At 48.7% G+C, this 27,473-nt stretch overlaps 1 protein-coding gene across 1 annotated transcript in view; it reads left to right on the forward strand.

Annotated features, from left to right (window-relative positions):
• Positions 1–27,473, forward strand: part of TMEM67 (transmembrane protein 67) — a 2,125,990-nt gene that overhangs the window by 1,657,982 nt on the left and 440,535 nt on the right. The window contains exon 18 of the mRNA XM_069621352.1: positions 12,335–12,421. Coding sequence (XP_069477453.1) covers positions 12,335–12,421 — 87 coding nt within the window. The remainder of the gene's footprint in view (positions 1–12,334; positions 12,422–27,473) is intronic.

The following is a 27,473-nucleotide window of genomic DNA, read 5'->3' on the forward strand; positions in this document are numbered from 1 at the left end:
TGTTCTAAGAGGAATTTCTTTACCTAAAACCAAAAACGAAGGATCTGTCTTTGTCAGGATGTCAGAAATCAAAACTGTCCTTGTGTCCAAACATTCTATCCTGACTTTGGAAATGTCTTTAACCTGGTATTTGCAAAAAGTGTTCATAAATGAAAATATAACCGCTCCAACATAAAAGTTCTACAAGGTAACCGAACCTTGGTTCTAGAGGGTGGTTCCCTTCCCTGGATTCTTCAATAGTGTTGCAATGTCTTTTGTTCTGACAGTTCTGTGTCTTTCCTTGGCCCACAACAATTCTGTTTGTTGGAAACCACAAGGCTAGACAGCTTTGCGGTTTCCTTCTTTTAAAAAGTTCTTTCTTTACTCAATCAAACACTGTCCTTTCTTCTTGCGACTTCTCCATAGGTTTGCAATTGCTTGTTTTACTCGCCTGCCAGGACTTCTTAACTCCATATGTTTAACAGTTTGTCTTTACATTCACAATTGTATATCTTTTCCTCAATTCAGTATTTCTAGTTCTTTTAATGTTCACTTTCGGTTTTCCCCATATCGGCATTCCATGCACTCATACCATGGTACGGATGAGCCCAACCATAAAATTGAGTGGTGGCCCTTTCATCAAGGCCCCTCAGCACCGAGGCAAAAGGATCGAGCACACAGGGGTTTTGGCTCTGGACAGGCGTGCAGATCATTTACCAAGGGGTCGTGCGGTTGGGGCGAAAGGTGTTGGGGGGGTGGGAGTCACCCAGTTGCAAGATGCTTCAATTCTGAGGCGGAGGGCAGGGGTAGAGGGCAACACAAAGGTGCCCAATAGATCAATGTGGGAAAAGGACCCTCACCAAAGGACCAAGATTGTGAGTTACTATTTAAGGGGTTTTATTGTCCTGCATACTTGAGGTGTGGACACTAACAGTTTATGTATGTCCTGTCATAGGAATGGAGATATCTGAGGACGATGAGGGCTGCCTCATGTTTTGCAGAAGGGGCCAGAAGTTTGGTAAGCTGTGGGCTACTCCCACAAGTTAAAGGCTCAGCAGTAAGATTGGATAGAAATCCAAATATTGCAGAGAAAAGCTTACAACTAGAAATATGAAATACAGTTAGGCTGAGTGAAGCCTTGGGGAAGTACTTTGCATAGAGTCATAGGAATATTAAAATAACACAACAATAGCGCTGGAAGGTACACAGAACAAAAGCATAAACTTGTTATGACCAAATAAGTGTTTTCAGGTGCTTTGAATGGACACCCAAAAGGAGGGATGGTGAGAATAACTGTGGGGCCAAGTTGACGGAGTACTGACCTGGTGGTCAGGCACCAGAGGTGGGCCGTTCTCACAAGAACGGAGACATGAGTGATCCATACAAAGATTATGGGAATGGCTGACCGGAGAGTCAGACAGCATACAGCAAATGTTTCATCGTGGTTGTATTCACAGCTCTAAAATGGGCAGGATGTGCGAATGAGAGACGGGGAGTGTAGGTGCAGGTAGATAATTCAGTGTGTCCTATTCGATGTTGTTAGGCAGAAACCTGTGCAGTTCCCTTAGGGACCACTGCAAAAGGCTTAAGACTACAAGTGTTGACAGTAAACCCACTTGGTAGCAGTCTGTACCACACAGATTCACTTGATAGCTGTGGCTGAGCAGTCAGACTTCCCTCAAGAAGAGTTAGGCATAGTATTCACAATAGGTCAAAAGAACACAGTAGAACAAGTAAACACTGACCAGAGCTTGGTGTAAAAGAGATATAATTATTTATTTAAAACCACATCTAGAAAAACACACAGGGACTAATAGTAAGCAATTCAAAAACACGGTCGCTAAAAGATATACACTCCCTTAGAATAATTTTAGACAAGTCTTATGTAAAACCCCACTTATTTTCAGACAGCGGTGAGCGCTTAACGCAGATGGCACTCTAATAATTTGTTTTAAAAGGGAGAGAAAAGCAGAGTATGATATGAAACAGATCCCAACACTTTCATAAGAACAACACAAGAGGGAAAGGCAAGTAAAACTGTGAAGTTAGAGTTCAGAAGGCCGGATCCACTTTAAGAGGATCAGAACGAAACGTGTCCAAGGTCACACGGTTGAAGTGCACAAGAGTCTTGCAAATGTTCAAAAAAGTGTTGGACCAAAAGAAAGGGACAAGTTAGAAGGTCAAGGCGGCCAGCCCAGTCCAGAAGGTTAAGGGATTATTATTACCTTGTAGCAATCTTAAGAAAGGGAGGCCTGGCGGACACGGCCCTTTAAAGTGGTGAGAATACTCCAGTGGGGGCAGTTGTTCCTGGCAGCGGATGCAAGTCGGTGCTTCACCCGGGGGAAGAGAGGATCTCGTTGGGGAGGAAGACAGGAGTCCGTTGCACTGCCAGGGAAGAAACCAGCCGCGGAGTTCTCAGGTAAAAGGAGCGGTCCTTTTATTCGCGGTCCAGTGGTAAGTGGCTATCCAGTTGCCAGGGTGCTTGGCACGGGCAATTCGACCACAGGACGGCCTGGGATGCGAAGAGAAGAAGGTAAACTGGTTGTGCCCACCAGTCAGGGGAAGAAGCCTCTCCAGCCGGGAGATCTTTTCTGTCGTCGGGAAGTGGTGAGTCGGTTCCACAGGGCTCCACCGGTGGTGTCGTCGTGGTAGGTCGGCTCAGCTTCTCCCTCATCGGATTCTCAGGTCCTGTGGCGACTTCTGAAGTTCCAGTCCCCAAAGCCCTGCTTTTATGCAGCACACCCCCATTCACCCAGCCTAGCTGTCAATCAAACATGCAAGTGGTGAGCCGGCCGGCTCACCACTTGGGCCAATCAGGACGGAGTGCGACTTGAGTTGCCAAGGTAACTCAGTCCAGGGTGCCTAAACCCCCTCCCACAACCCCTGTGGTACCCAGACAGAGTGGCACCACTTTTGGAGGCTTCTGTGGAGAAGCCCGCCAAAAAGTGGAACAAAAGGCTCGACTTGGGTTGGAGTCACAGAAGAGAACACAAACGCCATTTTAGAATCGAGTCCTGGCAAAAAATACCAACCAGAGAATTAATATTAAATAAATAAACCGGCAGTATGTTCGAGGCGATGAGAATTAAATAATTAAAGTTGGTAGCCTCGAACAATGGGAAAATCCCATAGGGATATATTCGCGGTCGAATATAAAAAGTAGTATACACTGCCACCAGCCAAAACTCGATCAGGGGGGACGGAGACGTGCCCCCTCGACTAACAGACCCCAGGGCAATTGAATTGCCCCGACCAGTACGTCCACAATATGATGGGTTGTACTGGTTTCTGTTCATAATTTGGGACTAGTAAAGCCAATGGTGACTTTACATGCCCTGGGAGACAGTAGTCAGTCCCATGGTATGGAGTCTATGGTGGGGTGTCACTATGACACCCCTGTGTTACTGCACGGAGGGTGCTGTGTAACACACATAGGAAAAACACATGAGACCCTATGGAGTAAAGGACCCCATAGCCCATAAAACACATTAACAGTCAAAGGAACACCATAAATCATGTTCAAGAGTGGGAGAAAAGAGTCTCACTCTTGGCAGGACAAAAAAACAAACTCCAGAAATCCAGCAAAGCTGCTCGGGAACTCACTAGGTTAGGAAATTCAGCCTAAAGAGAGAATTCTCCCTAGCAGATTCCATCTCGGTGTCCTAGGTCACTTGACAAAATCCTTGTGCCTAAAAGCTTGTGTACAGTGTAGACATGTATGACCATAGCACATAAAGTGTCCCTTGATTTAATTGTGCCACAATTGTTTTGTTGTAATGAGTCTATCTTTTCTGCCATGCTGTTCAGGATGTTTGTTTGCATGTATAAGGTAACGAGTGCCCATAGTAGGGGGATGCCGTGTGAGTTTGCTGCTTTCCCTGCTCTACACTAAATTCTTTAACACACAGTTATGAACCCTCCCAATGGTATGTATTTGCCAACCTTTGAAGCCTGTAAAGTAGATCCACGGAGGCTTGATATGTGGGCAACTTTGCACCAGACCTGCAGATGACCTGACCTGCTGTCAAATCTCAGTTACCAGTTTAATGGTTTCCACTACAGAGGGTAATTTGCTTTCTGACTTTGAGAACATTCAGGCATGTAATTGCTAATTTTACTATAGCCAGTAAGATAGCTATAGCCAGTAAGATAGCTCAGTGGGTTGAGCGCTTGCTGCTACAATGTGTGTGATCTGCAGGTTCGAATCCCAGCAAGGCCAACTCAGCCTTTCATCCTTCTGAGGTAGATAAATGAGTACCAACACAGGTTGGGTGATATTGCATGCATATTTGTTCTCAATAAACTAAAGCGCTTAAGCATAAGTGCTAATTAATAACACATCATTCTTCAGCATGGGGTCTGGCATGGATTCACATGCACATGAATATTCCCCGTCGTCAGGCCGGGAATCCTCGGTAACAGTAAAAACAGTTTCAGTTTCGTTTACAAACTGTCTTTCTTCTATAAACGAATCACTGAGCTCTGGGTCATAGTGCCCCCAGCCAATGACTGCCGTCTACCTAAGCCCCTCCTCTGACAGCCATCTTCAGATTTTTACTGGACATTCAAGTTTTGGGTGTCCTCGTGCTTTGCTCTTCGAGCTTTTGCTGCGTTTTTCACTTTTTTGAGAGTTATACTCTATTTTTCGGTCAATCGAGCCCTTGTGCTCCATCGATCATACTTCCCACTAACGTGGACCCTTTTTTCTGATTTTCCAGCGCCCCTCAAGGGCTTTTTCGTTGAGTATTCTTCTTGGAGGTTTCCAGAAGATTCTTCAGGCCTACACCACGTGGATCATGTCGGACGAGAAGGACAGCGCTTCCCTCTTCAAGCTGTGCTCCAACTGAGGTTTGCGGAATGTGTACATGGACGACAAGCATTCCCAGTGCCTGTACTGCCTGCACCCCACGCATAAGGAGGAAGATTGTGTCGTATGCCGTGGCTTCACGAAGCGCACTTTGAAGGATCGACACCGACGGTTGGAATCGTGGCTGCAGTCCAAGGCCAAGCACTGCGGGTCCCGGGACAGTCAGGGCACGGTCCTCATCCCCATCGGCATCGCTCTCCAGCCACTTCTCTGGATCGCTGTGCAAGAGGAAGTCCGCTACCCCGGGTAAATTGATAGAGAATCCGGAGAAGGCCAAGCAGGAAAAGGCCAAGCAGGGTGCAGTGCCCGACCCACACGTGACGGAGAAGGCCAAGGTAGAAAAGGGTTCCGACAAGGCCTGAAGAAGGCCAAGCAGGGCAAGGTGGCTGACATGGCCAGAAAGAAAAAGGCCAAACCGGACAAGGGATCCAGTCTTTCGGTGAAGGCACAAGTGCACCAGGAAAAATCATCACCCTCCCTCGAGGAGGTGGTGGCACTGCTTTTGGAGGTTGTAGGGGCGGACCTGCAGGGTACCTCGACGACCAGGTTGTCTCTTCCTCCCAGCAGGGAGACTTCGGGTATACCAATTGAGAAGACTTCGGAGAAGAGGATGCCGGACCTAAGCCCGAGACGACCCCTCTCGGGGCGACGACGGGATTACCATCTATGGAGGCGATGACGAGGGGCCTCAGGACGATGAGGGCCCTGAACCCTATGTTACGCTCACCTGGTCTCCACAGGGGCACCGAACGGGACTGGCAGGTCTGCTATTAGATGGCCCACATGTCTTCTCTGTATCTGTGCCCCCACAATGATGCGCCTAAAGGGTTAAATGAAGCGTTACCCAACTGTGAGGCGGAAGACCCACACCCGCCTCCCGTGGTCTTTTGAAAGCCCCTCTGCTATGTCTCACCTTTGCTTTAAGGATGGCAGGCTCTCCGTCCTACAGCTGTATGCAGGGGCGTGTAGAGTTCTAGGATCCAGTTACTTCACTGATCCTGTCGAGTCTCAGACAACGTTGACTCAATGAGTAAGTCTTTACCCTTAAAATGGTTAGCCAAAGGGTTGAAATTGTTCAGGTTTTCCCTATGTTGTCTTTCCTTTGTAGGGTTCTTACTGATGCGAAAGTTCGTAGAACGCAGAGTTGTTTTTCCCAGAAAAGGTAAGTTCACTCCAGCGTTCTGTGATAAGTCTGTATATGCGCTATGACTCTTCTGTGCGACCGACCTGCTGCTCTCTTATTTTGTCGGTGCTGTAGGACCGCGTGACGAAGATCAGCGGATCGCTAGTAGGAGCGGCCTTCAGGTGAGTATGTCGCTGAGTTAACTGTTTCGAATGGTGTTTTTCCCAATTTGCGCTAACCTGATGTTTCTTCTTTTCGTCCGACAGGTGCGGCGACTCAGGCGTGGTGGGCGAACGATGAAGTGGTCGCGGGATGGAGGTTCATTGGTTCGCCGGGAAGAGCAGCTCTCAGGTAGGTACGAACAAAATGCTGGGTAGGGATGTAGATCCTTGGTCAGCGCGGCTAACCTGATTCCTTTTCTTCCTTTGCAGGTTGCTCGAGAAGGAACTGGACTGGCGTTGTAGCTGACTGGCCTGAAGGTAACAGACACGGTGAGCGTTACGCTGCAGGAGTGCAGAATAACGCGAAGCCTGTTCTGTACTAAAGGCGTGGTTTATATAGCTTCAGAAAAGTAGTCCCCAGGCAAAGTAGTCCCAGCAACCACACCCAAGTAAATAGTTCCCTAGGCAAGTAGTCCCTTCAGCCTGCCTCAGATTGGCCCACACGTGCTTTACCTTGTTTGAAACTTGCCATGTTGGTAATGGCAACATGAGCCTGGCGCCAACGGTGCCAGGACCAAGTCGAGGAGGCCCCTGAGAGAGTCTTTGGGGCCTTAAAGGTCCTCATGGAAGTCGAAGTCCTGGGCAGGTTGGTCTGCACCTGATGTGTGGGGAAATGGACCGTGACACCCTAGCGCTCCTACACCCCAGATACTGCCTAGAGACCTTTCACTGGACATCCTCTCAACCCTCCACACACTGGTGTCTGAGATACAGAGGAGGTTGCCAGCGACCCCTCCGAGCACTCCTCCTGCTGCACCAGTTCCGGCCACCCTGTTGACACGGGGGGAACCGCCGGCTAAGAAGAGGAGGAGGCACCCTACACCTCCATGCCACCCATCGCCCCCCTCCCCATTGTCCCTCTCTCCCCCAAGGGAGACAGAGTCAGACACAGCGACAACGGGCACGGATGATGACAGCGGAATGGGGGGACCTCCTGTTGCCTGTGCCCAGAGCCTCTGCGCCGGACGAGGTGGGATCTTTCCATGCAATGATCACCTGAGCATAAGAGCTGTTCCAGCTCACGCCGGAGGAAAAGACAAAGGAAGGCTTCTTATATCAGCGCCAGGAGGCGAAGAGGAAGACCATCCTTTTGGTTCTGCTCCTGGATGATGTGTGGGATGAAAGGCTGGCTCCTGCTAAAGCCCCAGCAAAAAGAGACCGGTTGGAGAAGAAGTACAGGGTGCCAGACTCTGCACCCAAGTGCTTATAGTCTCAACCGTCGCCAGACTCTGTGGTCTTGGCGGCCGTCAGGAAGTAATCGGGCTGGGCATCCTCTTCTTCCTCCACCGCTCAGGGCAACGAGGGAAAGAAGTTGGATGCAATGGTTAGAAAGGTTATTTACTTGGCGACAACGACAATCAAGGCTGACCACGCTTTCGCTGTCGTGGCCAGGTAAGACCGGGAGCTGTGGTTTAAGTTGGCTCCGCTGCTGGATTTCCTCCCCAATGACATGCGGGTCAAGGCCTTGGGGATCCTTCAAGAAGGCAAGGTGGCGTTGGACCACCCCATCAGTGGCCCTGGACATGGGTTTCCGTCAGATGGGAAATGGGGTCTGTCTTCGCCGTTGTGGCTAGCTCGAGGCCACCACCTTTAGACAGGAGGCCCAGATAAGGGTTTTGGACATGCCCTTTGACAAGGGCAAACTGTTCGAGAAGGCCATGGATGAATCCCTCCATGCCATCAAGACGGACATGGAGACAGCACGTGCCCTAGGCACTCTACAGCAACGACAACCGTCCTTTCGTCCCTCAGGAGAGAAGTCTTTCGGCTCTTCGAAGGGTTTTGGCAGGGGTTCGTCCTCTTACCACCAGCCCTTCTGCTCCTCAACCCAGAAAGCCAACAGGGGTCGCTCCAAGGCCTTTGGGAGCAGACGCCGTCGTCATCAGGGGCCGCAGGGTGGTCCCTCGACCTCCAAGCAGGACAGGACCTCGGGCCCCCCACCCATGCACCCGGTGGGAGGACAGCTGGCAAACTTCGTCAGCATGTGGGAGACCATCTCCATTGACAGATGGGTGCTGGACGCTCTCGCCCACGGACACACCTTGGAGTTTCATTGAAAGTTCCCATGAATACCACTGGTGGCCCGGGAGGAAAACCGCATCAGTCAGCTGCTGCTGGAGGGTCTGACCATGTTACAAAAGGGTGTGCTAGAGCTTGTTCCACAGCGACTCTGGGGCTCTGGAGTATACTCAAGGTACGTTCTCGTAAGAAAGAAGACCGGGAGCTGGACACCCATTCTCGATCTACGACAAGTACATAAAGTACCAGAAGTTCAGGATGGTCACGCTACAGCACGTGCTCGGCCAGCTGGAGCAGGGGGGCTTTCTGTCGTTGTTGGATCTGGAGGACGCGTACTTCCACGTCAGCATACACAAAGGACACCACAGGTTTCTGCACTTTGTCGTTCATGGGAAGCATTATCAGTTCAAGGCTCTTCCCTTCAGACTGAAGTCGGTGCCCAGAGTCTTCACCAAGTACTTGGCGCCAGTGGCGGCCCATCTGCGACTGCAAGGGATCCACGTTTACCCCTACGTGCACGACTGGCTCACCCAGGTCAAGTCAAGGGACCTTGCCGTCGAACACACGGAGCGGACCGTCCATCTGCTGACTGATCTGGGGTTCTCTGTTCTGGGGGTCTCTGTGAATAATGCAAAATCCTGCTTCACTCCATCGCAGGACACTCTGTTCTTGAGATCCAAGCTCAACACAGTGTCTTGCCTTGTGTCACCATCGGAGGAAAGGATATTGGCCATCTTGGGCAAGGTGCAACGGCTGTTGGCAATGAAGATCCCACGGTGAGGACCATCAAGTCACTGCTCAGCATGATGTCGTCAGGTTGCGGATGTGGCCGCTGCAGGATTCCTCGATGCCCGTTGGGTCCAGGTGTCCGAAAGATTCCACGGCAGGGTCACGCTCGACGAGGAGTTCCAACGAGCGATCAGATGGTGGTGCGTACGCTCCAATATCGCCAGAGGCACAGACTTCCAGAGCCCCCCGTACCAGGAGACACTCACCATGGATGCATCCCTGGAAACATGGGGAGCCCATACCGGACATCTTCACGCCAGTGGCCTGTGGCTGCCGGAATAGAAGACGCCACACATAAATGTACTGGAACTACAGGTTGTATTTTGGACACTGAAGTCGTTTCTGCCATCCCTCAAGGGCAAAGTGGTGAGGGTCTTCACAGACAATAACACTAAGATGTTTTACATCCGGAAGCCGGGGGCACCAGATCCCCAGCGCTCTCCAGGGAGGCTCAAGACTTGTGGCACTGGGCCATCGCTCAGGGGATGTTCCTCATTCCATTCCACCTGGCAGGATTAAAGAACTCTGTCGCCAACTCTCTCAGCAGGGGGCTACGCTCTTGCCACGAATGGGAGCTTTGGCAGGACCAAGTGGACAACCTGGGGCAATCCCCAGATCGATCTGTTTGCGACAGCGACGAACACCAAGTGCCGGAGGTTTGCAAGCAGGTTCTCCCAGCTGGGGAGCATGGGCGGCGCATTCTCATCCCTCTGGGACGGCCTGTTTCAGTATGCGTTCCTGCCGTTGCTTCTTCGAGGCATCAATAAACTCAAATGGTACCGGTGCAGGATGGCCGAGGCAGATCTGGTACCCGGACCTTCTTAGCATGTCAGCGTCCCCTCCAGTCAAGCTTCCAGTGGTTGCAGATCTTCTCGCCAGGCAAGGAGCCACAATACTGCACCACGACCCAGGATCTCTGAACCTGAAAGCCTGGCTCCTGCAGCATTAGAGTTCGGGGTTACGAACTTCCAGCATACTGCAAGGAGGTGCTCGCCAAGGCGTTGTCTGCTTTAAAATGCTACGGACACAAGTGAAAGAGATTCGCAATTTGGTGCAGTTCGCAGAAGATCAACCCTCTGAGCGTTACGGCCCCTCAAGTACTGCCATATTTGCTGTCATTGGCTAAATCCGGACTGGCGCACGCCTCCATCAAGGTTCATCTGGAGGCTATCTCCCGCTACACCAGATCTCTGGGACGGTCCTTGTTGTGGTTGCACTGTCTTGTTAAGGAATTCATCAGGGGACTGTTCCGTTTTTTCCCACCGGTGAAGGCTCCGGCTCCAGCGTGGGAACTCAACGTGGTGCTGACTAGGCTCATGGGGCCTTCATTCAAACCTATGCACACAGTTCCGCTGAAGTTTTTGTCATGGAAGATAGCTTTTCTCATGGCCATCAAAGCCGGTCAAGTGGCACAGCGGGTAGAGCGCTCGCTTTGACATCCGTGCACATCCTGCCGATGCAGGTTTGAATCCCGGTAGGGCCAAACTCAGCCTTTCATCTTTCCGAGGTCGATAAATGAGTACCACACACCGTGGGTAATAATAAGCAGCGCTCAGATACCTGAGGGTTCGTAGCGCTATATAAATGCTAAATTATTATTTTATTATTATTATCACCTCTGCACTATCGGTGGTGAGATCCAGGTCCTGTCCTGTAAACCACCTTACTTAACTTTCCACAAGACAAGGGTGGTGCTGCGTATGCATCCCCCCTTCATGCCCAAGGTGCCGTCGGACTTCCATCTAAACGAGCCCTTGGTGTTACCTGTGTTTTTTCTGACAACTTCGTCGCAGACTGAAAGGACGTTGAACTTGCTGGATGTGGCTCCAGCGCTGAGGTTTTATGTGGCCCGCACAAAGAGTTTCCGGAATAACTTCTCAGCTCTTTGTGAACTTTGGTCCTGTGAACCATGTGAAGGCCCTGTCCAAGGCTTCCATTTCCAGATGTCTGTCCGGCTGTATCACTCACTGTCACTGGTTGGCAAACCAACTGCTGCCTGGCCGTCCAAGAGTCCACTCTACCAGAGCGATCCCTGCTACAACTGCGTGCCTGTCTGGTGTGCCCCTCCTGGCCAACTGCAGGGCTGCTACGTGGAGGTCGATTCACACCTTCACAAGATTCTACTGCGTCAACAGGGATTCCAGGGAGGAGTCCAGAGTCGGCAAAGCAGTGCTGCGCAACCTGTTCGCTTGAAGGTGAGCCTGGTGAGGAGGTAAGAGATTGCTTCTGTTGAGCCTTGCCACCTCCCGTGGTTGTGCATGTGTGTACTGCTATGTATTCTTTTTTCATGAGCATGTGAATCCATGCCAGACCCCATGCTGGAGAAGGAACAAGTTAATTACCTGTAACTGTTGTACTCCAGCATGGGTCTAGCATGGATTCACATGCAAACTCTCTCGCCTGCCCCTCTGCGGCTCTTCTCTTGGTCTTACTGCCACTTTACGTGCTACCAAATCTGAAGATGACTTCCAGAGGAGGGGCTTGGGTAGAGGGCAGTCATTGGCTGGGGACAGTATAACCCAGATCTCTGTGATTGGTTTATAGGAGAAAGACAGTTTGTAAACGAAACTGAAACTGTTTTTTCTGTTACCGAGGATTCCCGACCTGATGACAGGGAATATTCATGATCATGTGAATCCATGCCAGACCCATGCTGGAGAACAACAGTTACAGGTAAGTAACTTGTTCCTTATCATTTGGCCTTGGACGTCTGCTTGCATTCACAGTAATTTGGTAATATGGGCCTATACACACTGATATTAACATACATATGGTGATCCATTCTTGTATGCAACGTATATTACATTACAGTGATATCGTAACCATATTATCCGTAGTGTACTTAGGAACAATGCTGTGTGATGCCACTTCAGTTTTGTCAAAGGGTGAAAGGTCTTGTTCCATCGCTTCCCATGATGTCACTTCAGGGCAGGGTCCCATAACATCACTTCCTATGATGTCATCAGAGGTCAAGTCGTGTGATGTCACTTCCGCTACCCCTGGCATTTTGGTGAAATGACGTCCCTGCCTGGGTGGTGTTGGGGCAACAATATTTTTACTTAAGGGTGCTCACCAAAAACGTTTCAATACCACTGCTTTGACAAGTGTTACTAACTAAATATGATTTTAAATGCTCCGTTTGCAACATACTTAACCAAAACACCCCCCTGGTAGTACTCGGTCTGTTCTGAAAAGTAACAAATTAAAATATGTGATTGTTGGCCACTTGAACATTACGAGAGGTACACAACTTCGTCTTCCGTCCTGCCCAAATGTGCTCATTGTCTTCGATTCATCCTCCAGACGCTTAAAATGCAATCTGTTTTTCTTTTACAGGCACAGCAATATGTATTTGTATTATTACCGTTACCAGATGATGAAAAGAGTTTTGTCACATATGTGGCATGTGCTTTTATTTTAAAGGTAATTATTATGCTTTCAAAAAAACTGTTGAAAAAACGAGCAAAAGCTGCACAGTATCCCCTATGCAAATGGGAATAAGAAATAGTGCCCCAAAAAATGAAAACGTTAATCTGCAGGCATACCCGTCAGAACAAAATAATGCTAGCTTTATCTATGTGGCCCCGTGTGCCGCCAACATGTTAGTACTGAATCCGTTTAAGTAGACATACTAACTCCATTAATGTCGTAGAATATTGCCTTTGCGTTCTAATTAACTGTTCTAATCATGTTAACTTCTGATGACCTTCGCGCTAGGATCCATTTTCGTATCTGTTGCATGCATTTTTGTGTGGTGCATTTTCTATTGTAATGTATTTTGACTTACGAATTGTATTTACTAAGAGGAAAGCCTGGCAGCAAACATGATTGGCTAAATCCGGTCCAATGCACGTGAATGCTCAAGTAATATCAAAGCATTCTTGCTACACGAGCTTTTCCCTAAAATGCACAATTGTAAATGGAACACAACTATGTAACACATCATAATACTGTGGCGTTAGGCAGAGGGGCAGACGCACATTCACGATGCTGCAGTTATATTTTGGTTGGTATTTACACAGGAAAAGGCAATTTTGAGACGCTTATAACCTTGGTACCATTCGACGAATATGCACACAACTAGGCGAATAGAATAGAACCTCTCAAATGTTTCAGAAACGTTTTTGTAGTTCCATCTTGGGGGGTAAGGGAGGAGAGTTATAGAGAGGGTCCCAAAAGTAGCATTTCCCATTTGTTTTCGCATACGGAATGTTTGTTCTCGCCTGTAGCAAAGAAGTATGGCTGGTGCTGAAAAACCTGCTTTTTCAAACTTGAACATCCAACCACTGACTTTGGCGTTTTAAAAAAAAGTAATGATGTAGACCATGTTTATATTTTGATATATTTGCTGTTAAATGTAATCTGTGAAGGACTGCAGTTTTTCTTTTTAACTTTATGCCGATTGGCAAATTTGCAGAATTATTTTTGGCCGATTTAGCTGCTTTTTTTTCTATAACAAACACTGAGCGGGGGGGGGTGGGGGGGCTCCGCTCGCTCCCACTTCATCCCCCACCCCTTTACAATATACCGTACCCCCAATTTACCATCTACCTGTTTGTGGTGAAAAAACTAAAAGCAGCAAAAAATGCAGCAAACATGAATTTGGTAAAATTGCCTTTTGGCAAAAGTGTGTGTAATACCGTTACATTCGTGGCTCTGTTTTTTAAATAAAAAAAACCTATTCGATTGCTTTAAAAAATTAAATGTAATTGGCCAGGTGAGGACCTAGGGATATCGCAAATGTTCATTGATCCCCACGTCACAAAATGTGGGAATTTTGATTGCCTATTGTTCCCCTGATTTATTTATTTTTAAATACCCTTTTTAAGTGAGTGCATCCAATGTGGCAAAATGATAGTGGACAACTGTAAGAAGAGGGCACATAGGACCCCTCTGGGGCATATTTTGCCCTGTGTGCATGTTTGAACATGCCCACAATGGTGAAATATGGTCTTTGCTGTTTTTGGATTTGGAATCTGTGGATCCAGCCCGGCTCTGTTAAACCCAAATACTACCAAAAATAGGATCAGGCCAAATATGAATCCGTGGGTCCTATAGCATTAAAAAAAACTTTTGTTCAAAAGATAAGGTGATGGTTTAAAGTGTAAAAATACTTGAAATTCGGCAAGTGTTTGGAAGCTATGCCACCTTAAATTTGTGTCCTCTGTTGCGCAGCCCATGAGCGCAAGGACATCACAGATGGCATCACCAATGATTTGACTTTTGTTCTCAATTATTACAACATCACTGGAAACTAGCGCACACTGACAGCCATGTCCTGTTGCCACATTGCCTATGGTATGGCCTATCCACCCAAAGTAGCCACCAGTAGTCACCCAAACACCATAGTAAGCCTGTTGACCGCTAGCTATGGCCCCTGGACAACAGTGCCCAGGTCCCGCCAGGCAAGCAGTGACTACTTCGGGTGACTTGGTGGTGAATGGCTGTTAGGGAGAATTCTCATTTATGGCTAATTTCCTTCACCTAGTGAGTCCCCCAGCAGCTTTGCTGGACTTCTGGAGTTTATTTTTTCTCCACTTGGTAAGAGTTGAGAGCTTTTCCCCCACTCTTACCTGTGTTTTGCTATGTGTTTCTACCTGTTTTTGTGCTAGTGGACTCTGAAGTACACCACTTCAGTAGCCCCCTTCTTTTTGTTTGTGTCACAGCACCTTCAGTGTCGTGGCACTGGGTTGTCTCTGAGACTTCCCTCGACTCAATTTCTGAGGCGACTACCGTCCCCCCAGAAAAGGGGTAAAGTTACCATTAACTTTACTTAGTCAATCTACCACAGATCCAGTACACCCCATCTTCCATGGAGTATTGGAAAGGGTTAATTCGTATCCCTTTGTATCTGTACCTCCTAGAGCATTCTTTCGCTTTTTTAACATTTAGACTTGGCTGGTGGCAGTGGTATCTACCCTAACTTTTCTACCGCGATTATATTAGATAAAACATGGTACTGTTCTTGGCTATTATATTAGCCTCGAACATAAACCCGCTTGACCAAATCGTCTTTCTTTTGGCTCCGGTTGGGTTTATTCGCCATTTCTTTTTGTTAAAGTCCTTCTTGTGCTTTACTTTGCGCGGCCAACTAGGTTCGCCTTCTTTGTTCACTGTCTTCTGGCGGGCTTCTGCTCAGAAGCCCTCCTCAAGGCGCCTGGGTGTCTAGGTGGGCTGAATGTGAGGGAGAGGTGTAGTCACCCCCTGCACAGGGTATCCTAGGAAACCCAAGTCGCACTTTGTCATGATTGGCCAGGGTAGTTGTCCGGGCTGGACACCCCCTCTGCTGGGTGATTGACAGCCAGGCTGCGTGAATGGGGGTTTTTCGCATAAAAGGCAGGTCTCTTGGGCTAGAAGTCAGAGAGTCGCCACTGGAACTACAAGGAACCGAAGAGAAGCAGAGAGAACGACGGCTGCTGCAACTACCCCATCCAGGTGAAGCCCTGCTGCAGTCCTGAGCTATCTTCCCTTCCGGAGTCTCCTTCCCTTGAGCTTGGTGGGAACAACCAGCTCATCTTCTACAGCCAGAGGAACCTCTTCCTTGGTCTAAATCACTGCACGCTGCTGTAGTGGTCCGGATAGCCAATTGAAGAGCCTCTCCTGTTTTTAAGGAGCACACCTTTTATTCTTCGTCGCTGCGTCCGGCTTCATCCCTGTGTGGTGCAGACCCCCTTCAGACGTCCTCCTTCACAACGAAGCTCCAGGAATTGTGGGTCTGCGGGAAGCGGAACAACTGCTAGGGCACCAGCTGCACCATTGGAACAAGGCACTGTGTTCTACTTGAGGAAACTGGGTGAACCCCTTCATTTCCAAGGCTTGCCCTTGTCTTTCCCCTTCTTATAACTTTTGCTTCCGAACATTGACAATATCGAAGTACTTTTTGGCTACGTTGAATCGTGAACTGTCTGACTGTGTGATCTTCGGCAACAGGCCCCGGTGTCTTTCGACCCTGGCTCCGGCTCTTTGACTTTCAAACTCCTGTCTGAGTGTTTCTTGATTCTGCCTGCCTAACCGAAATATCGCCTGTGATTTTTGCCTCCAACTCCCTCTGGGTATCTCAGGTGCTAAGTGTTTTTTGTCCCGGTAGCATTTCATGTCACGGATACGAGTTTATTTAGTAGACCGAACTGTAAAAAAGTGATCGCAATCGTATTCGCGGTAACGTGTTTTGTTCGTAACACCGGTTCATTCAAACACAAGGTAGTTACCTTGAGACTTACTGTACAAAGTGAATTGGTTATTTGTAGTGTATTTAACGTGTGGTTTTTATTTAAGTTTAATAGAAGTGTTGTGTTTATAACGAATGGTTTAAAAATAAATGTACTTATATTTTTCTACCTGAAACCTTGAGTCAGTGTTTGCTTGAGTCACAGTAATTGTGGTCCCATTGTGTAATCTCTGCTACTGCTCATATACTCTTGAGATACGCCTGGCTGCTCCGCCACTGCTACCACTCTGAAATAGCGGTTCAGGCTTGTACCAAAGGTAAAACTTGTATTGCCACCCTTAGTCTTAATTGTGTGTAGTGTTTCCTAAGGGCACTGCACAGGATTCTGCCTAACACTGGCCAATGCAGCCATAACTTGCACCCCCAACATGTGCTGCTCAAAGCAACACACAGCAATGTGCACTGCAAAAGATATCTTTGTTAAAGGGAATTGAGAGCTATTTAAGTATGTAACAAGTACTTAAAACAAAATTGCATACAGGGATAGGACTTTATGAAATACATTCAGTTATTAAAACCAGTGACATGTGTGAAAAGCTTTAAGGACATTGTGACAGGGTCATGCCCTTGTCAGGGGGAGAAAAGGGAGATCAGGGTACCTCAACCTCTGAGACCCCTTTATATGCCATGCCTGTGAATAATGCCACCCTCTGTTGCAAAAAAACTCCTAGCATTTATTCCTAGTCAGTTTTCACTTTTTTCCATTTCAGAACTCCAGCTCCCACAGTGCTCCTTGGAGCAACTGAGAAAACCCAGATCGGAGTAAGGAGAACAGAATCGAGAACAGCCAGGAAATATGCATTACATTTCCCTGCTGAACAGAAATGAGACACCCAAACTGATCACCCTAAATGGACCACATGCGAATAGGGGTTTTGTGGGGGGGCCGTAGCAGCAGAGAATGAACTGGGAGTGAGGACAAAACTGTGCAGGCTGACACGTGCAACGCAGAAACCCTCCCCAAATCGAATTGGCAACAAAACTCCCCAACACCTTTAGATAAACCACAGGGAGAACGAGCAACCTGAGCCCCCCTGCTGCTACCTGACCAGAGACTATTTCCAAAACAGTGCTGGAAAAGAGGGAGGGGCATAGAGGGGTTTTTAAATCCTCACACCTGTGTAACCCCGTGCTTGGGGAAAAGACAGGCACAGATTAGTTTATAGAGGGGGGTGAGTGCTGCAGCCAATGGAAAGTGGAGGGGGAGACAGAACCACGATATAAAAGGAAAGAGAAGGAGAGGTGGAGTGTGGGTTGTTCGGGTGAGAAGAGGCGAAATCAGACCAAGAGACCAGACAGAGTAAGGATGGTGCAGAAGAGGCATGGAGGTAAATTAATCGGGCAGTGTGCAAGGCGAGGTATCTTTTGTGGGAGAGTGGTACCAGTTTGTGAAAGTGATGCAGTGAGTCAGAGAGTGCTTGTGAAGGTGAGGGTAGTGAGGGGTGGGAGAAAAGAGTACTGGGAATGAGGGTAGTAGACATAGTGAGAGGAAGTGGTTCTCAGGAGAGAGTAACGATAGTAGAGAGGAGCGGGGTGTAATGAGAAGGGTGTGCAGGAGTGAAGTGAGGTAGAGCCAAGGCCACCTGCACCTTCTAGGGCTGGAAGAGGCTCCCCTTTGGCCTACAGCTGCATGTCAGGGGTTCAGTTTGGGCCCCAAGCATGAAGACCTCTCCCCTCCAATTTTGCTTGGCTCCATATTCCATTGCTGCAGCTTAGGCGCATTGGCTACAAACTGCGCTGACACCACTGTGGGGAGAAAAGCCAGAGATTTCTTCCGGCATCTAGGTCACGATTCATCTCCAATATGGGCCAGAACTTTGATGATTAAGTTGACCCAATCCCCCGTGATTTGAAATCGATGGAGGCTGGTGAGATTGATGATTTTCCTAAGAGGTCTATGGACAGAATGAGGACTTTGCATCCTTGGTCTCTGGTTTATGCGATGCCAGTGGGATAGATCCCTCACCCACACTCTGGTTTAGGCATGCCTCAGCCCATAGAAAGTTCAAAGAGCCCTTTCAAAGGACCATTGCCAAAGCTGTTGACACTTGGACTGTCTGCTCCTTCGGTGCCTAAAGTCCATTATGACCTCACAGAGATGCTTCGGGAGGAAACATAGCTGAGGGGCAACGTGTTTGTCTTTGCAGCAAAACAATGCAGTGCAACACAGGTTCGAATCCGAATCACACACCTAGAAAACACTTCTTGGTATTAAGCGCGTCATAAAATAACTATTATAATTATAATGACTGCTGTTCAACACCACCATCACAGAACTTATCCAAGTGGTCTGGCTCAAGGCTGAAACCAGAAACTTGCAAAGATGTACCACCTGCTGCTTTTGATGTGGGCTTTTTGGCATACCCTCGAGAGCCTGCAGGTACAGGCATCAACTATGGTATCCAAGGAGGGTATCTTACCTTCTTTACTGCCGGACATGGAGAATAAGAAGTTTGACACCCTAGGTTGCAAACTCTTCTGTCTGGCACTCTGGATCTAAAAGCTGTCAAGGCAGATTATGCTCTAGCAAAATATCCTCATACAGCCTTGGGTAATGTAATTTCTCAGGCATGCAAACTTACCTGTACCTGAGTTGAAGGTGACTTTCAGTCATTTGCTGTCAGATGGCAAGCAGACAGCACGACCAATCCTTCAATCCTGCATGATCGTGTAGCATTCTTGATTGGCTCCCACGAGGCAAGCATAGCTACGGATGCTCAGTATATTCAAACTAAGCTCCATGACGTTTCATGGAGACACACAGTTTTGCTCAAAGGCTATTGCTGGAGAAATGTACGGCATCCAAGGCCAGAACCAAATCTCTGGGATTAGCTAAACAGCAGCCTTCTCCTTTTCTTCCGGGATTGTGCATTCTGTGGACAGGTGCAGGGATCAGGCTCCCACGAGAAACCAAAACCACAGGTGTTTAGCCCACCAGATTAGGGACATAGGTACCCCCAGGGGATCCGCCTCCTCGCTCTCCTTAGAGACCCAGTCCAAAAACTCTTTAATTTTGATTTTGTCCATATTTCTCCAGTTGGGAAAAGCCCCCTTGGATGCCTGGGTTGCAGATCATTTCCCAGGGCTACTGCCTCCCTTTCTAGTTTGTGCCTGCTGCAGAGCATTATATGGAATTATAGTTTGGTGCCGATGAATAATGGCAGCCCGTGCCCCATCCTGGATCTTCAGCTACTGAGCTTGTACCTGTGCAAAGACAAGTTCAAGATGGTCACCCGTTCCTAGATTGTGCAGGCCCTGAGTCTTCCGAACGGACTGCTGTTCCTAGACCTTCGGGTGGCTTACTTTCATGTGCCTATACACCAAAGTATAAAGGGCACCTGAGAATTGTGGTTGCTGACGTCCATCTACCAGTTTTCGGTCCTGGGCCTTTGGCCTATTCTCAGCACCCATGGTCTTCACCAAGCTGTTGGCTATAGCTTATGTATGTAGCTGTAGTTGTATAAACCACAGCTATTGCCCAAAAGCATCTTGGCACTGTAGAAATGATCAGCAATGTCACGGAATGTAAGAAGTTGTATCTTTATCACAGACATTACTCTGATGAATCTGATGTAATTTCCTAAACATTAGCAAATCGTTCCCCATTACAGGTAAGTAACTTGTTCCTTCTTTTACCCAGCCTTGGGGTATGGTTTTGTACTCCCCGCCTTGGGATCTGGTCTCTCGCACTCTCCCTGAGGTGCCGTCTCTTTCACTGCACCCTGGGGTTTGGCCTTTTTCACCCCTCCTTGGGGTCTGGTTTCTCAAGCCCTGCCTTGAGGTCTTGCTTCTCTCACTCTACCTTTAATTATGGTGGCTCTCACTGCACCCTGGGGTATGGTTTCTCAAGCCCTGCCTTGGGGTCTTGCTTCCCTCACCCTGCCTTGCAGTATGGTTGCTCTCATACCGTGCTGGGCTTTGGGTTTGTTCACCCCGCCTTGGGCTATTGCATCTCATCTTCCCCTACCAGGGTCTGGTTGGACCTTGCATCTGTGTCCCAGATCCCTGGAGCCACCATGTACCTCTCATTTCCTTGTGGTGTTCCTTGGGAGAGTCTTTGAGTCTCGTACAGGCCTTGCCGTTCCTCTGCGTCTTTGCACTTTTCTCACATAGGCTTCCATCAGCGTTTCCGCGGCCTGCCTGTTGTCGGGTATGTTGTGCTCCTGGCTGTTTCTCTTGATGGACGTTATCTGTTACTTGTCTTGCGGGGCTGTCCACGTTTCGTGTGCTTGGCGTACGCTCTCCTCTTCCTGCCACACCTCCTAGGGGAACGTTCTGCATGTCTCTAGCTCTGCAGAAGTCTCTCTCCATTTTCAAATTGATTGTCTCCTTTGTTAAGGGGTGGGAATTCCCACGGCGCTCTCAGTGCTGTGCACATAGAGGGTCAGAAACCATACCAACCATCCTTGCAGGAAGTTTCCAATCATTATACATTTTAACTCCCATGTAGTGAACAAAGGGAGTATTGGAATCTTGATAACAGTGAGGATAACCAATATTCCTTTCTAGGGACTCCCTGTCATCGAAGGGGAAGAGGTCACCCCCAGTGCGATCCTGCTTGCACTGTCCCCTATGGGGTGTTAAGCTGAGCGGGCCCACTTTCCCAGTTCTAAAGGGGAGCCTTGGGATTCCCTGAATTAGTCGCATCACTGAGAGATTGGTAGATTGAATATAAGGTGACACCAGCAATTAAGCCACGCCATTAATCAGGAAAGGTCAAAGGGAAAGGCTGCATTATAGAGCCTGCTAGGAACCTGGTCCCACAGACTTGTGTGAGAATTGCCCTGAGGAAAACAGTAAGGAGAAGTCAGCTGGGGACTCCAGCCAAGATCCCGGTGTCACCAACTCAACTAAAGAATATTGCAACATCTGAGAACCTAGGCAGAGTGGGAAAATCTTGTTTGGAAATACCCAGTTAGTGAATAGAATTACTACCAGCAATTGTATAGAACCACCCCCAGGGTAAGGGCAGTGGTTATAGGTCTAGACCCTGTAATAGACTGGAGTAACTCTTATTGTAAGAGGGATATTAGGTAGGAATTGCTCAAACAGTTTCACAAAAAAGACCAAAGACCTAAAGCCCATTCCATGACCAGGAAGGGTGCTGGGGCTGTTGGAACTACACGTGACTGTGAGTGACTTTAAAATCCTATTTCCGGGACCCACATGCAGGAGTTTGAAAGTTAACCTTGGAATCAGGGTTTGAAAGCTACATCCTTTGGAATAGACCCTCCCAGAACTGCCTCATATTGTTTGCTTAGACTCCTTTTTTAATTTGAACTCCTATTCTCTAAGCCTTTCTCCAACCCCTTTTTCCAGAATACAATAAATATGTTGAAGCCTATCCCTTTGTCATGTGTGTTCTGAGGTAGCCACTTCTCGAATTTATCATAAAATTCGAATGGACCCCTTCCTCCCACTAATTCTTCATCTGTGATAATCTTATCTCAAGCGTAGCTGTTCTTGGAAACTTTTCTGCCTCCAGGGGGCACAGTGCAGCTCCTTCCAACGCTTCTACACGCCCTGCACCTGACATGACGCTGGGGCCAGTATATATTGTGGCGCTGCCTAGGGTTCAAACTGTGTGCGGATTGCAGATGGCAAATGTTGGTTTTGGATATGCACTGAATCTGTCTTTATTGCCTATGCAAGCGTCACGACACCCAGGATTGTGGGTCGTGCCAGTCCATGCATCCAAAGGCCTCTGGGAAAGAGCGGCGAAAATCTTCACCTTCGTCGACAAGGTGAAGAGTCAGAGTGCTGTCGCGAAAAACAGGCTCCACGCTAAGAGGATTAAAGAAGGATGAGAAGAAGTAGCTCTGAAAAAGGTCATTCTCTCCCAGTGGTTCCTCCCACCGTCACTCTTCTTTCTCTAAGAAGAGAAACTATCGCTCCAGGCAGTTTCCAGAACGGCAGGCACAGGTTTCTTTTCCCTCCCAGTCCTCCACTGAAAAGGAATCTGAGACTTTTCTCCTTTAAGATGCTTGACATCTTTGCTGCAGTACCATCAGTGCCTGCGAAGGTGGCTTCTGGTTTGCTGCAGTACCATCAGTGCCTGCGAAGATGGCTTCGGCCGGGGCACCTGGGTCCACTGACAACTGAAGGGTCTAGGCGCCGGATGAACCTCACCTATAGGCGCTGCAGTCCCGGTACTGGGCTTGGCCTCAATATCGATGTGATCAGCTCTGATTGACGTCAGAGATGCCGAAGCTCCCTGGCAGTATGCTTCCCTCCCAAGAATTGCCATGATGTCCAGAATGTACGCCATCTACGACGAAGAAGGTGCTCAGCTACCATTCAGGTTGGAAACCATGGTTGCCAGGGGGGAGAGAGAATTTCCCAAAGAGTTATAAAGGGAAGGTGAGGAATTGATGGGGCTGGTCGAGGTCCATGATGGCCAAGGTAGGCGATACCTTGAGGCTTTCTTCGCCATCCAGATCCAAGATCAAATACAAGCTTTGTGATATCCTGGATGATGCCCCAAAGAAGGAGACACTGCTGCCCTTCAATGTAGTAGTAGAAGTACCTGTGAGAGAAGTCTGGGAGAAACGTGCCTCTGCTAGAGCAGTTGACAGGGAACTGGCAAGGAAACACCTCCCTGTACTATCAGATCAGATGTTTGTCTTCCAATGCCTCCCCAGAAAGCTTGGTGGTTCAGGCAGCGACGGCAAACCTGAAAACCTCCACTGTCCCTTCCCTCCCTCCTGACTGTTTGGGAGAATTCTCTTATAAGGCTAATTTCCCAAACCTAGTGAGTCCCCCAGCAGCTTTGCTGTATTTTTGGGGTTTGGTTTTTCTCCTGCTAAGAGTGAGACTCTCTTCCTCCCACTCTGAGGCATGATTTGAAGTATGTCTAAGACTTTTTGTGTGCTTATGGGCTATGGGGTTTTCTTTTTACCCCATAGGGAATCATCTCTTTTTTATGTGTGTGTTACACAGCACCCTCAGTGCAGTAACACAGGGGTGTCATAGTGACCCCCAAACATTGACTCCATACCCTGGGACTGACTACTGTCTCCCAGGGCATGTAAAGTCACCATTGACTTTACTAGTCCTAAATTGTGAACAGAACCAGTACAAACCATCATATTGTGGAAGTACTGGAAGGGGTTAATTATATTGCCCCTGGGTCTGTTTTCAAGGGGGCACTGTCCAGTCCCCCTTGTCGAGTTTCTGGCTGGTGGTAGTGGTTACCACGCGAAATATTCCACTGGAATAATTCCTATGGGATTTTCCCATTGATTTTAAACGCACCACTTTTTTGGTGCAATGTTAAAGATACCACAGAAGCCTCCAACTGGTGCCACTCTGGGTTCCACAGGATGTGTGGGTGGGGGAATTGGAACCCTGGACTGCGTTGCCTTAGCAACCCAAGTCGCACACTGTTCTGATTGGCCCAGTGGTGAGCTGCCCGGCTCCCCACTTAGCATGTATGAGTCACAGCTAGGCTGTTCAATGGGGGTTTTTCTGCATAAAAGCAGGGCTTTGAGGACTGGAACTTCAGAAGTCGCCACAGGACCTAAGAAATCCGAAGAGGGGAGAAGCTGTGCCATGGGCAACGATGACACCACCGGTGGAGCCCTGCTGCAACAACCTCACCACCTTCCCGACGACAAGAGAAGATCTTCTGCTGTAAGAGTCTTCTCCCTTTGAGCTGGTGGGGACACCCAGTTCGCCATTCACCTTCCAGGACGTCTCTTGGTCGAATCGCCAGTGCCAAGCACCCCGGCGGCTGAATAGCCAAGCTTCACCACTGTGACCGCGAATAAAAGGAACACACCTTTTACCAACAAACTCTGCGGCTGGTTTCATCCCTGTGCAGTGCATCGACTCCACGTTTCCTCCTCAACGAGATCCTCTCTTCCCCTGGTCGAAACAACGAACTGCAACCACTGCCAGGAAGAACTGCCACCACTGGAGCTTCCTCTCTCATTAAGGTACTGTGTCCTGCCTGGCCTCCCTTTCTTCGGTTTGCCCAAGGTGGCCCTTAAATCCTTGGCTTTCCAACTGGGTTGGCCCCAGACCTTCTAACATTAACTTCTTGAACCACCCCAACCTCTTTTGAACATTCTGCAAAGACTTTTTCGTGCATTTTAAACCGTGTGATCCTGGGCACAGTTTACTTCGCTTAATTTAAAGTGGGCCTGGCCTATGAACTTTGGCTCTACAGTGTATACTGCTTTTAGTCCCTTGCTGAGAACTCAGGTGTTGGGACCTGTTATATTACTATGCTCTGCCTTTTTCTCTCCCTTTAACTGAACTATTGGAGTGCCATCAGGTTACGCGCTCACATCTGTTTTAACAAATTGTGGTGTTTTAACTCTGACTTGTCTGATAGTTATCAAGGGAGGTTTGTATACTTTACCTGACTGTGTTTTAACTTGCTTTTGATTTAGAGTGCTAGTATATTGACTAAAGTTTGTTTTAAATAATAATTATATACTTTTTTTATACAAAGCTCTGGTCAGTGTTTGGTTGTTCTACTGTGTTTTTAGCCCTATTGTCTATACTCTATATACTGCCCTACTCTTCTTGAGAGAAGTCTGACTGCTCAGCCACAGCTACCAGGTAAATCTGGGTGGTGCAGACTGCTACCAATTGGCTCCTTACTCCTGTAGTCTTAATCTTTTTTCAGTGTTCCCTAAGGGAACTGCACAGGATTCTGCCTAACACTGACAGGGAGATCAAGGGGCAAGAAGGTGTTTGGCCAGGCAGTCATGCTCTACGTGCAGTGAACTCTTCTTGAGCTATAGCCAAATTCTCTTTCAGCCTACGGTCTGCTTTGGCAGGAGTGGCAATCACATCCCTGAGGGGTAGATGCAGGCTGTTTGGCAGGGAGGCCTCCAGCCAGGTTTAGACACTGCATATTATGTGAGCAGGTCCATGTCCACAGAAACGGTAGTCAGGTGTCACTCTTGGTTGAGGATAATGGGGTTTGTGGCTGATATGCAGACTAGGCTATTGGACATGCCTTTCAACAGCTGAAACCTGTTAGGAGCGAAGGTGGACACAGCTCTCCAGAAAGTGCAGTCGTCAAAGGCCACGGCTAGGTCCTTGTGTGCAGCGGACCTCTGCAAAGCCTGCCCTAGGTAGGGGTTTTTGTCCCTTGCCTTACGCCGTGGCCAGGCCGGCCCAGGAAGGCTGCAAGGCAGACACTTCCTTAGGGACAGAGGTGGAGGTGCCCAGAGAGGCGCTTTGGCTATGGCTACCACCCCCTCCGCACCCCAGGCTCTGTACTGTACACCGATGAGAGGGATACTTTCCCTGTTCAGCCCGAATGGTCCAGGACTACATTCAACGCATGGGCCTTACAGGTTATTCATCAGGGTTATTGTCTCCCGCTCATTAAGTGCCCCCCGGACCCCAGCCGTCAGGCCGCCACCCTGCCTCTGGACCCCGTCCTCTTGGTGGAGGTCTGTCAACTTCTTTCAAAGAGAGTGCTAGAACTGGTACTGCGCTCAGAACCATGCAGGGGGTGGTATTCCACCTATTTTCTAGTGCCGAAGAAGGAAGGAGGCTTGTGTCCTTTCTGGATCTGCGACTGCTGAACTTGTTCCTTTGCAAGGACAAGTTCAGGATGGTTACCCTAGCATGAATACTGTATGCCCTCGACCTGCAGGATTAGTTGGTGTCACTAATCTTTAGGATGCCTACTTCCGCATTCCAATTCATCAGAGACACAGGAAGTACCTGAGGTTGGTGGCTGGCCGACAGCATTAGCAGTTCAAAGTCCTGCCGGACAGTCTTTCCAAGGTACCCATGGCTTTCACCAAGCTGCTAGCGATGGTGGTGGCTTGCCTGAAGAGGGAGGGCATCCATGTCTTTCCCTACCTGGACTATTGGCTCGTCCGAGCTCGCTCACCTAGTGTAGTGTAAGAGCATCTTCTCTGCACATGCACCCCTTTTCACAGCTACAAAAAGTCTCAGGTTTCACTGTCCCAGTCTCTCGGATTCATCGGTGCAGTCTTGGACAATCACCTGGGCAGGGCATTCTTGCCAGAGGACTGAGTGGTGAATATTTTTCAGATGTTGCATGTCTTTCAGTCCCAGAAACGAGACCCAGACTTGTGCTTCCAACATCCTAGTGGTGCTGAAGGCGCGTCTCCTCATTAGATCGCTTCAGTGGCTGCTCCATTGCCAATGGTCACAGTTTTAGGGACACATGTCAGACCTTTTGCAGGTCTCAGACCAGATTGCTCAGGATACTGCATCGTAGGCCGTGTGCGGTAACTTGCTGAAGGGCGCATTGTTTCGTCAATCTTCACCTCAGGTAACGGTGGTCACGGATGCCGTCTGACTGGTTGGGGCACTCCACTGTCAGATCTGACAGTGGGCGGACTGTGATCTCCCACAAAGTCTAGGGAATGCATCAACTTACTGGAGCTCAGGGCGATCAGGCCAGGCCTGGTAGCTTTTCTACCCTATGTGAAACGCAAAACTGTGCTGATCTTAATGGACAACACAGTGGCCATGCACTGCCTCAACAAACCAGGTTGTATTGGGTCTTTGCCTCTGTCCAGAGGAGCAATGCAACTGTGGTTCTGGGCTCTGGAGAACAGCATCTGACGCCAGTCCATCTTTCTGCAACAGAGAATGTCACACTCGATGCCTTGAGCAGACAGACTTTGGCCTCCCATGAGTGGGAGCTCTGTCGGGAAGTTCTGGAGGAGGTCTTCTACTGTTGGGGTGACTCCTCAAGTGGATCTCTTTTCTTCCAGTGTCAACAGGAAGTGCAAGTTGTTCTGCTGCAGGGGATTTCCTTGTCAGGGAGCTCTGGGGGACCCCCTGATGGTCGAGTGGACATTTCTACCTCCTTTGTGCGTTCCTGCCGATCCCTGTCATTCTGCTAGTTCTAAGGAGTTTGTGCCTGTTCAGACCCACGCTGATTCTGATTCTTCTGATCTGGGTTCAGAGAACTTGGTATCCCAAGTTGCTGGACATGGCCATCTGCCCTCCTTGGCGCCTTGCGAGGAGAGCAGACTTGCTCTCCCAGTTGGAGGGATGGGTGCTCCACCCAAACCTCGGCAGCCTGAATCTTCATGCTTGGCTACTGAGAGGCTGAGATACCGATAGTGGGGCTTGTTGGACAGCATCTTTGATGTACTCTTTTCAGCTCGGAGGCCCCCCTCAAAGTCTAGTTATGGCTGCAGATGGTGTACATCCTTGGCTTGGTGCAGGGAGAGGGATCTGGACCCTTTATCCTGTTTTTTATCCCCTGTATTGGATTTTCTGCTTTCTTTGGCCCAA

Source organism: Ambystoma mexicanum, chromosome 5q, assembly GCF_040938575.1.
Source record: "Ambystoma mexicanum isolate Mex_15411 chromosome 5q, UKY_AmexF1_1, whole genome shotgun sequence".
Taxonomy (NCBI): Eukaryota; Metazoa; Chordata; class Amphibia; order Caudata; family Ambystomatidae; genus Ambystoma; species Ambystoma mexicanum.